Source organism: Thermobia domestica, chromosome 14 (genome assembly GCF_964235325.1).
Source record: "Thermobia domestica chromosome 14, izTheDome1.hap1.1, whole genome shotgun sequence".
In the NCBI taxonomy this organism is placed as follows: Eukaryota; Metazoa; Arthropoda; class Insecta; order Zygentoma; family Lepismatidae; genus Thermobia; species Thermobia domestica.
This window is the reverse complement of record NC_137467.1, coordinates 174,453,180-174,465,479: the sequence shown is the minus strand read 5'-3', so window position 1 is coordinate 174,465,479 and position 12,300 is coordinate 174,453,180. Positions and strand designations below refer to the sequence as shown.

The 12,300-nt window shown below is 35.1% G+C and overlaps 1 protein-coding gene across 1 annotated transcript in view; it reads left to right on the top strand.

Annotated features, from left to right (window-relative positions):
* The window catches only part of LOC145670114 (nose resistant to fluoxetine protein 6-like), a 47,947-nt gene extending 36,289 nt beyond the window's left edge, over window positions 1-11,658 (top strand). Inside the window, exons 10-12 of the mRNA XM_081738482.1 lie at window positions 1,175-1,317; window positions 2,830-2,938; window positions 10,439-11,658. Of these exons, the coding sequence (XP_081594608.1) occupies window positions 1,175-1,317; window positions 2,830-2,938; window positions 10,439-10,530 (344 nt within the window). The 3' untranslated portion in view covers window positions 10,531-11,658. The remainder of the gene's footprint in view (window positions 1-1,174; window positions 1,318-2,829; window positions 2,939-10,438) is intronic.
* The last annotated feature ends 642 nt before the right edge of the window (window positions 11,659-12,300 follow it).

The window sequence follows — 12,300 nt, the reverse complement described above, 5'->3', positions numbered from 1 at the left end:
GGTACATAGGCCCCACTATTTAAATTAGCCGTCTTTTTATTATATATTATATGATACAGGACTTAAACGTATGTGAGTTAAATTGTTGCACTTTCCTTTTGTTACTTGGGTAACTACTATTCTTGAATTCACTAAAGTATCCCTACATTTTGGTTTCGAAAGATGGGATTCATTAAATACAGCAATACACTTCTATTGTAGTAGTTATTGTTGGCACGAAAAATACCACAATAATAGGGATAAATAATGTCTAAAATGAATGATTGTTGATAAGGATTTTTTTCAAAACTATTAAATAAATTTTGTTATATGAGGTAAAAACAAAGTATATGAGGTTTAGGTGGCGTATTTAGGGAGGGGGATTCCAGGCTTAACACCCCCTCCCAAATCTTACTTACTATAGTAAAATAAATGAAATATCTCGCAGAATTTTCACATTTCTAGACAAAGCCATCCCCCCGAAAGTTAGCAAAGGTCCCCTCCCGGAAACAAAATCGTAAATGAAGCATGTTAAGTAAAAACTGAGGATACATTTAGAACGGGAAATAAATATCCATTGTATTTCACGCAAAGGCGGGCACTTAATGGTGAGCAGATGCGGACGGATATAGAGGCAGTCAGAGTAAATGGAAGTTGTGTGAGTAATGCTGATCCCTTGTGAGCTCCAAAACACCGTGAGCACCACTTCCTCGTAATTTGGTTTCATATCTAGTGAATTAAAATTAGAAAACAAATGATGATTATATCGGCAAGAGAATGTGGAAGATGGAAGTAGAAGGCAAAAGAGGAAGAGGAAGACAAAAAAGAAAATAGATAGAGAGTGTGACTACGGACTTAGATGAAAATAGGTTAATAGAGAATGATGTTTTCGAGGCTGAGCAAGATGGGAGAGAACCGCCAGAAATGCTAATCCCACGTAAGCCGCAAAAGACAGAGCAAAAGATGATTATGTAGTTGGTTAAATGTCGCGGTTGCGATAAATCAAGTTTGGTAAACAATAATGGGAATTTTGATAACCATGATAAATTCATAATATTGGCATCCCTACTTTTAAATAATTTCATTCAAAGCAAAAGGAATTAGCCTAAATAGGTTTAGCAAATCATAAAATCTGTATAAAGATTGTGAATTGATGTGATAACATGGTATTATTGTTTTCTTTTTACCTTTTTAGGACCAGTGAATACATTTTTATCATGGAAGCCTCTTCAAGTATTAAGTCGTCTCACCTACTGCACTTATCTCATGCACATAACCACGCAGATGTACGATATAGGATCTCTAAGGACGCCCATTTATTTGGATGATTACAATGCGGTAAGTTATATATTAGTCTCTGTGGCTAAATTCTCTATCATAACCAGCAGAAATGATTTAAGGTTATTTATAACGTCCAAATAATTTGTTTCTAACACGGTAGATGGCGCCACCGTCACCAATGTTAGCACATACAAGAAATAAAATTAAAATAATCAAAAATAAAATGAATAATTCAAAAACTACGCGAAAACGAATACAATCTGCTTAATGGACGTTACAAAATCTAGGGAACTGTGCGTGCCACTTTCACATATTGTTATTAGTTTCATTGTTACTGTTAGAGGCTACCATTGTTAAATAATCAATCAACTTTATCTGCTATACTTTCTACCAGAAACTGACCAAACTTGGCACACTCATTTACGATTGGACTATCTAGAGAATGGTACGTGTCGATTTCACATATTGTTATTAGTTTCATTGTTGGAGGCCACCATTGTTAAATAAACAATCAACTTTATCTGCCATACTTTTGAATAGAATTGAGCTTAATGTGAGATCCAAACAAAACAACATGAGCTTCACCCTGGAATCGAACCCGGACCTCCTGCGGCGAATGCTAACTATTAAACTATAAAACTATGCTTTAAGGTGATAAACTATATTTCAAATTTTCTGTTACAATCGCAGAGAGCTTCAAGATAAAATCTTTTTCTTACAAAAAACTAGAAGGGCCCTATGCAAAGTCGTTCTTAACATGTTACTAAGAGTTTTACTAACGTATGATGCTAACTTCCGTATTTCGTGACACTTTGATGGTGGTATCCACGATTTATACCGAAAATAAAAGCCCGCCGCCACTATTATGCAAGGCTATACAAGTACATCAGGAGTATTCGCCCTTACTTGATTTCTCCTCATGTATTTGAACAGCCCTGCGGAAAAGTCATGGCCTTTTTTCGATATAAATTATGAATAACAATACAATTACAAAAGACAGAAGTTCGCATCATGTGTTAGTCAAACCTGAGGTACAAAACGACTGTACATAGTAACCGGAGAGTTCTGAAAAATAAGAAAATATATCACTAAACTCTATTGGACGTATTCAAGGCGTGTGATTAGCGCAGTACTGATAATTTGGTTAATGCATGTGATTAGCGCTGTACTAATGATTTGGCTAATGCATATGATTAGCGCTGTACTAATGGTTCAGCTATGTACATGATTAGCACTGTACTAATGGTTTGGCCAATGCATATGGTTAGCGATGTACTAATGGTTCGGGGGCTAATGAATGTAATTAGTGCTGTACTTATGGAATGGCTAATGCGTGATTATAATTTTCATATTCAGAAACATGTAGGTAATTATCGAGGACTTTCTCTCAGCGTTATCCAAACACACGAAGAGAAAACAAGTCTTTAGTAAGAAAATGTAACATTAAATATATGTAAATATAAATCAAACAAAGAAAAAGTCTTAAATGATAAAATATCAATATGTGTGCAGTGTAACAATGAGCCCATATAATATTATGAGCTACAATTTAATATTATCTCATTTTAGGTGAGAAGCTTCCTTGCTGATTTGGTAATCACGCTCGTCTTAGCAGCAATTTTCTCTCTCATCTTTGAGTCTCCAATCATTATCATCGAAAAAAGATTACTCAAAAGACGTAAGTATTAATTATAGTCTATCTGTTGTAGTGATTTTACACATTTCTATGTCTGAGACAGAATTATGCAGTAACAAGTAAGATCATATTGGTTGCCTCAATTGGAAAATCATTGCTGGGTTTATTTAACACTTAGCCAAATTTGGGCCAAGTGCGAATTGGTGATGGCACAGCATACATAAACTCAGTATACACTCTAGTTCTAGTAGTATATAAGCTTGTCTAACGACAAATACAGGTCTATGCTGTTGGGGAAACCTTGTTTAGCTTAGTTTACTTTGAATACATCACGAAAAGTTATTGACATTATTTGTGGACATTTTACATTGAAATACAGTGGGAACTCGATAACTAGAAGCTAATGAGAATAGATAAAAATTCGAGTTATCGAGTTTTTCGAGTAATCAAGGTGGCCAGATCAAAAATTCGAGATACTATGTTCCGCCTTCCTCATAAAAAGTGGCTATATAACCTCTATAGCTCGAAGTTTTATTTATCCAACCTCTGTAGCTCGGAAGTTGTAAATTTCTTCAAATTAAATAATATGCCTAATAAAAATAAAATACTAGACATGAGTACAACATTCAGGGGCGAATTCATGGGGGGCAAGCGGAGCGATTCCCCCCCCCCTTCCCGAGAAGAGGGAACTTTCTTATTTTGTATATAGATGAAACCAATCCCAGAGTTTGTAGCTCTTAAAAGTAGCTCTAAGTAGCAGTATTGCAACCCACCAATCCCCCCTTCCTGGATCCGCCCCTGACAACAAAATTACAGTAGTACACATTAAAAACAATGACAGGACTAACAACAATGACAATTACGTAAACGCCTAGAGCTTCGAGTTATCGAGGTCACATCAAGAGGAATTCGACTTATAAACTTCGACTCATAGAGGTTCGTAGATACGAAAGTTCGAGTCACCGAGGTTTTTAAATATGATTATGAACCCAAAAATTCGACTTATCGAAGTTAAAATTTTTAAACATTCGAGTTACAGAGGTTATTTTAACATTGAGTATTATGGAGAGTTCAAGGGAATGTGAAAAATTCGAGTTATCAATAGCAGTCCAACTGTACATCCCACTCGAGATTGATCTAGCAATAAGGGTTGGTTTTCAGGGTTTGTGTCAGCTGGGAGAAAATTTAGACTCAGTAAACAGTCAAGTAGTACATACGATTGGCATTAACAGCAAATATTTGTGACTCAGCGTGCTTGGGGAACCGTTTTCGGTTTTAACATCTTTCAACCTATGCTGAGCTAAGTATGGGATGATAATTGCATTAAGTAATAAAATGTGTAAACCTTTAGTATACTAATATCACCAGTTTCAGGAACAAGGTTTGTATTAGTAGTGGGCACAAAAACTGGTTTTTCTGTTTCCGATTTTAAGTAACCAAAACAAGTGTTTAAAAGTTGACAAAAAACCGTTTCTTCTCCGAAACCGGTTTCGGTTTTCTCCTAAAGCGGTTCGATTTTTCACCGAATTCGGTTTCGGTTTCTCCAAAACCGGTTCAGTTTTTCATCGAAACCGGTTTCAGTTTTTCCAAAATCGGTTCTACTTCTGACCAGAATAGTGTTTCGTTGTTCTCCAAAAACCAAATTCGTTTCCACATAAATATATTTATGTATTCGATGAAAACCGAACCGTTTTTTGAGAAAAGCGAACCGGTTTTTGAGAATAAGTGAAAAGGTTTTTGAAGAAAACCGAAACTGGTTTCGGTGAAAAAAGCGAACCGGTTTTGGAGAAAACCGAAACCTGTTTCAGTGAAAAACCGAAACGTTTTTTGGAGAAAACCGAAATGTTGGTTTTTCTGATTTCCGTTTTCCTACCAACCGGTTCCCGGCTTTTATGAAACACGGTTTTGCCCATCCCTAGTTTGTATTTATCTTCAGGAAGCAGAGGCTCATGCTGGAACGCTGCAGCAATCCCTGTTCGATCTAATAAGATCTTTTCCCGACAAAATCTAGCTACAGAAATAAGAATGAAGTAATATGTTTGAGGAACAATTTATTCAAGACCGCTATACCGATTTTGATTATTTCTAATATATGATTAGGCCATGGCCTAAGTTAGGCTTTTATCATATTAGTTTACCCACGAGAGAAATCCGTAGAAAGAAAAAACACCCCTAGCAACAGAATCCCAATTCTAACATATGGAATAAACCTTGATGACAACGGGTTCATTTTATTTATTTGAATTGCATTTTTTTTTTTCAAAAATACAACTGCTGTCCAGAAAGTAACAGACGTTTCGTAAAAAAAAAAAAGAATGTAACAGAATGAATGAAACAAATTGTATTATATATATTTGAAAGGTACACTCTTAAGCTATTTTCCATATAATCACCATTTACCGTAACATGGCACAAGTTTATCAATACCGTCACGGTAGAAATCTGCCACATGCGATTGCAACCACTGGCTTACACTAGCATGCAGTTCGGAATCAGTATCAAAGTATTGTGTAGAGAGCCATGCCTTCATCGCTGGAAAGAGATGGTAGTTGCTTGGCGCCAAATACAGACTGTATGGTGAGTGATCGAAAACCTCTCATTAGAGATGCAAGGGCTCGGAAAAAAACGGCTTTTTTGAAAAAAAAACTCGGTTTTTTCTGCTTCGCTTTTTTGCTTGGGAAATTTTGGGCTTTTTTGAAAATCCTGCTTTAAATTGATAAACCAGATTTTGTTTCGCTTCTCTATAACACAAAAAGTCATTTAATTAGTGGTTGATGCCGATAATAATATAAAACCTCGAAAATAAACCATGAATTTCGAAAAGATATTCAAACAGTTTTACTTCTCTACATATTTACATTATGAAATCCAAAGGATTAACCAATGTATATAATAAGATTTTTTAACCTCTTACATACAAAAGTAAACAGGGTTGGCAAGAGCCATGGTTGTTTTTAAAAATGCCAAAAAAAAAGTTTTTTTGGGGGGGAGTTTAAACTAGTTTTTTTGGGTTTTAAATCAGATTTTTGGGTTTAGATATTTTGCTTTATATATTTTTATTACATATTGACAGAAGTAAGTTTGTTTCATCTTGATGGTGTTATGCAACAACGAGGTTATGCTGGAAGAGGTCACATAAGCTTAAAGAAGTCCGGTCAGTAAATTTCTTCAATTGAGAAACTCCCGCCCTAGCCATCGGGAAAATCCCGTCATTATTCTAAATGTAAAACAATAACGGAAAAATCATGTTATTGCTTTGCATGTAAAATTTAAAGGTCAACGTATCATAATCAGTACGCTAAAACTGAGATATTAAATTACAAATTTAGTACGTACATATCATTGAAAATACAATCTAAGCTAATGTTGGAAGCTACGTAGGCAATCCATAAATTTTGCCAATTTATATCAATATATTTAAGCAACCTTGGCTTCTTTATAAAACAACAGGTATTCAGGCATGCGGAAATATACAATTTAGTTTCGTTTCGTATGTTCAGGCTTAATACCGAGGTTATCAAGGAGAAGACTTTCGCTTGAAGTTACATCCGAACCGCTACTTTGTTTACGCATGAAAGAAGGGTTGTGGTTTGACCGAGAATTGAACATGGGACACCTTGATTAAAAGGTGAAAAGGAAATAAAACTAATGCACATGGTTTGATGTGTGGAAACGTCACCATAAAGTTTACACGATTCGCATTTTTCGTTGTTTTTATTTTATTTTTTGGTTTAAACCAGTTGTTTATTTTTTTTTTAAAAAAAAGAAAAAAACAGCTGGTGTAAACCAGCCAACCCTAAAAGTAAATACTTCTTTAAAAAAATATTCAAACAAGTTGCAAAATTCTATGTAGTATTTTTACTTCAAAATATTCCATACCCTCTTTTTGGGCTGACACACAATCATAGTCATACGTCTTGCAAATAAAATCAGAAAAATAAACACAATGCTGAACAAGACTACACTTATTTAATATAAAAACACATTTACACGTGACGTTTCGATCTTCTAGCCAAGATCCTCATCAGACGTACACTCTGATGAGAAAGTCTGATGTATCCTGATGTATCCTCTGATGAGGATGTCATCAGAGTGTACGTCTGATGAGGATTTTGGCTAGAAGATCGAAACGTCACGTGTAAATGTATTTTTACATTAAATAAGTGCAGTCTTGTTCAGCAGTGTTTATTCCTCTTTTTGGAACAAAATAAAATTAAAATAAAACATAAGAAAAATACTTAGATTTATATGATACACTTAAAGGCTGCACATCTAGAGCTTTTTTGTATATTCTTGAAATTCTACAGTTTTATATAAGCACGATCACGGTTTACTCATTCCTCAAGTTTTCTGTATTTTTAACAAGAGGGATTCAACATATGAAGGGTGTGAGGTAAGAACATGGTAACCCACAATTTTACTATTTTAAGAAATTAGAAATTTTCTGCTGCACAATCCATTTTGAAAGTCGGAAAACTGATTTTTCACATAAGACTATACATGAAGGATTAAACGAAGCGGTATGCGTTGCTGTCTATATGGTGCTGCATAACTCAGCAATTGAAAATTTGTTAGTTACCATGTTCTTGGCTCACACCCTTCATATCATTATGGAACTCTCCCCACCCCACCACCACCAAAAAAAAAAAGACTACGGAATATATTTAAGTTAAGATAAATACAACTGCACAACAAGCATGACTGAGTGGAGCTTTTGCGCTTCTATCGGGAAGTCCGGGATTCAACTCAGCATTCGACCATTCTGACAAAACTTTTCTTCATTCCATCTATGAAGTAGAAATAGTGCGTGTACTGTGAGTTGGCCGACTTCATTTCTTATTGTTTTTAAATCGTTATTATTACTAATTACCAGCAGTGACGGTTTTGCGAAGATTAGGGGGACGGTCTTTCGGACTGAAGCCTGTTCCCCAAAATTACGGAATGTCTAAAACAATCGAAATATCTATTAGTTATGCCTTTACTCATAAACTTTAAGCTCCCGTCAAATAAAAATTACGAATGTTTAGAAAAACTAAACATTAGTAAGAAAAAAAAAACCCTCCCAAAATACTTTTCTAAATCCGCCACTGATTCTCAGTATAAAATGATCTTCAAGATTGTATCCGGAAGATTATCTCTAAATATATAAACGAAACGAAATACAGTATTAGTTATGCCTGTACCAGGGGTGCCCACAAAGGGGAGCTATGACGCAAAGTGCGTCATTTAAATATTGGGGGGGTAAGAATCTATATAAATATGTTTGAGGGGGTGTAGAAATTAATCGAAAAGATTTTTTTCATGGAAGAACACCTACGGATAGACAATTGAGGGGGGTGCGTCATAAACATGAGGAGGGGTGGGCACCACTGCCTGTACTCATAAACTTCAAACTCCTCCCAAATAAAATTAGGACATTTTAGAAAACGAAACAATCAGAGAAACCCGCCCCAAAGTACGTTTCTAAATCCGCTACTGATTATTTGTATAAATTAGTATTCAAGGTTGTATCCGGAAAATTATTGCTAAATCGTTGCACAGCTACAGTATAACAGAAATGTGGAAGTACGGTTAGTCGGATATATTGTAAAACGTACGCTTTGACGGATATATAGAAAAACGTAAGTTTAACTTTTGCGCTAAAAGTTAGAGTACTAAGCTCTTAGAAATGAAACACAGACGACAAACTGAAATGATCCCGAGAACAAAAAAATGTCGATAACTCAAAAGTCAAAATAAAGTTAAATAGCCTCTAAAATTGCCCTCAAATACTACATTCTTCATATTAGCTTTAATTCGTAAAACATGTGCTCCATCCATCTTGATGGTGAATTTTAGAGCGAAATATGTTATTTAGGTCATGGAATTCTTATCTAACTATAGAATATACTATAAGAAAGCTATTTAGATAGAAAAATCATGAAAATGAAAAAAGCCAAAATTTCCAAAATTCTCGTTTTTTTCCAAAAAAGCCGGCTTTTTATGTGCAAAAAACCATCGATTCAAAAAAGCCGGCTTTTTTGCATCTCTACCTCTCATCCAAGAGCTGTCGGGCAGGCTTGGCCATGTGCGGACGTGCGTTGTTGTGAAAAAAACAACATCTTCACACTAAGTTTTTCCCGGCGCTTGTTTTGAATCACACACCTTAACTTTCTCAGTGTTTCACATACCTCACAAGAAGGGAATTTTCTATTGCAGTGCACATTGTAACACGTAACATAGAGCACAGTAGGAGCGGCACGGTCCTCACGCTACACCAAGATGGCGACTCTAAGCGTGCCCACCACCGCGATACGCCAAAACGTTTGCTACTTTCTGGACAGCCCTCGGACATTTTAGCTTTATTCTAGGATTTTAAAGCTATTTATTATATTAGAACCGACTACAATTATAATTCTTCTTTAAATACGCAATTACGCAAAATATACGCGCCTTTAGAGTTGGAGACTCAGGTTCGATTCCTGGCGGAGCTCATATGGTTCGGATCCCACGTTAAGCTGTAGATACACGTCTTATGTAGTCTCGCTGTTGAAAGAGACACTAACCTTACAATTAAATCAAATCTTTTTGATTTAACATAATTATTTTTCCTACACAGACTGTTTGACTTAACGTATTTCCATTTCTTATACTGATTAGCTATTGATCTTACAGATCCACTCTTTCCACACCAATTAGCTAGTTGACTTAATATATTTCCTTTTCCTACACTGATTAGTTATTCAACAGGTTCTCTTATCCTACACTGATTGTTTGCTTTAACGAACTTTCTTATCCTGTACTGATTACTTGATTTAACAGTTCCTTTTCCTACACTGATTAGTTACTTGATTTAGCAATTTCCTTTTTCCACGCCGATTAGCTACTTGATTTTGTAGATTTCATTTTCATATAATAATTAGTTACTTGATTTAACATATTTTCTTTTTCTGCACCGATCACATGATTTAACACAATGTCTTATCCTATACCGATTACTTGATTTAATATATTTTATTTTCCTACTCCGATTACTTAATTTTATTAGTTACTTGATTTAACATGTTTTCCTTTCCTACACCGATTACCTAATTTAACTGATTTTCCTTACCTATACTGATGCCTTAATTTAGCATAATTTCTTATCCTACATCGATTACATTATGTAAAAGATTTTCTTTTTCCTACACTAATTAATTAGTTGATTTAATAAATTACCTTTTCTTACCGTAATTAGCTACTTGATTTAAACATATTTCCTTTCCCACGCCAATTGAATACTTGATTTAATACATTTCCTTTTCTTACACGGTTTAGTTAATTGATTTAACATATTTTCTTATCTTACACTGATTACTTGACTTAAAAGACTTTCTTATCGTACACCAAACATTTGATTTAACTTATTTTCTTTTTTCTTGCTCCTAATTGATTTCAGTTATGAAATATTTGATATCATTTTTTTAAATGTATAAGTCAGTTAGAACTTATATAATGTATAGTAAATATCTTATGTGTTTTTGAAGTAACGCTAATTTCATGCCCTCTTGTTTTCTATTTTAGCTCCAAGGCCCAAAATGACATCTGTAAAACATATGCCGGAGGTGGTACTTCAAAACGTAAAGGTTAACGGCGAACTTACTAAAGGATCGTGAAAGAACAACTTACTTCAATACATCACCTCAAGTGATAAATCTTACAATCTCATTCAGTTTCTGTGTATATGTATATAGGCTTATCAGTATATGTATAGTTCATGTATTGCTGTTCGCAAAAAGCAAAGAGAATTAGATGTATTGTACGCAGGAGTCTTAACCCACCAGACTGTGTGCGTCACATTATTAATTTCAATACACTCGCTGGTCACTAAAATATGCTGTGGTATTTAGATGTGTAAGATGCTACGATCTATTTTGTTACTACTTAAAATGTTTTTATAATGTTAAGTTCTCAATTTTTGAAAAGGCGCGGGCTGCGATAAAGATCTCTGCAGGCCACGTGCACCCTTGCATTATAGTATTAAAAAAGCCGCTAGGTGATCCAGCTGCACGGATGAATATATAAGCATTCTAACTAGTTGGTTCGTCTGGAAGAAATTTGTTTTGGTATTGATGTGTGTGGAAATATTCCAGTGATTGTAAATATGATTACAGTCTATCAGGCTCTATGATTGATCATAGAGTAAGGTCGGCCGCATATTGAGCAAAGGAAGACCAGTCAAACTGAGACAGGAGAAAATGCGAAGAATCAAGCCCGAATACATTGACTGTAAGTCTTAGTCACAACATAAGAAAGGTGTAGTATACGCTCGAGTGAACATGCGTTACGAAATTTTGTTGCATTGGTCTTGGCCCTATCTCTTTAATCAATATACGTCCGATCTAAGAGATAGAGAAATAACGTAGTCTGTGATGATCTGTGAATTTGTTTTATTGAACTAAAGGAAAGAATTGTGACTATTTGGTTAGATGCTCTAAGATATACTTAGTGTAGTAAGCTAAAGGAATGTTTCTGAAACTTTTCAAGCCTGAGCCCGAGTGGGATAATGTCAAACTTCCCGGAACCCAGAAGTGCAGTTTAATAAAGACATTCCCCTGTTTTACAGAAACGAAATATTCCCGAATTAATCAGGAATTGAAGTTTAAAATCAAATATGTTTATACATATGATAGCTCCAAAATATGATTAGGTAAACTAGTAATCGCTTCCAAAATATGTACACTATACAGAGGGTGTTGAAAAAAAATTTTTAGCTTCATACAAAATTATTTTGTGATACAATCTCTCATATTTTTTCATTTTTATATTCTTCATTGTCTTAGAGTTAATGATTAAAATTTTACGAAATGGGGGAGTGGGATTTTATCAAAGACGTAATTTAGTTAATGCTCTCATTCGAAGTTTCGAACTATTCATCTTTTCATTGCATAAATAGCATTCAGAGGTGAGTCAAATGCGAGAACACAACGACATGAAGACACACCTTCCTTAGGAGCCACCAGTGAGTGGCTCGCGATCCATAGCTTGAGAATCACTAATTTAGCTCTGACATTTTAGAACAGTTAATTATGTTCTTTTCAGGGGCGGATCCAGAAGAAGAAACTTCCTTATTTTATATATATAAATAAAACGCATCCCAAAGTTTGGAGTCCTTAAGAGTAGCAGTATGACAACCCCCGCCCCCCTTCCCAGAAATCGGTCCTGGATCCGCCCCTGGCTCTTTTTCTTTCCGGGTTTCTTTACTTCAGTCAGGCTTTACCATGTTTGTTCCCTTTGTCTCTACCGTCTGGGTCCGAAAAATGAAATGCAATGAGATCTTGTAGTTTAACTTCCCACGACTATGTCCTTTAGGCTAAGGGAGACGGGTGATTAAGGCAAGTTAATGATTGTGGAAGAATCGGTGAAATTAGAATGTGGGAGGAAAC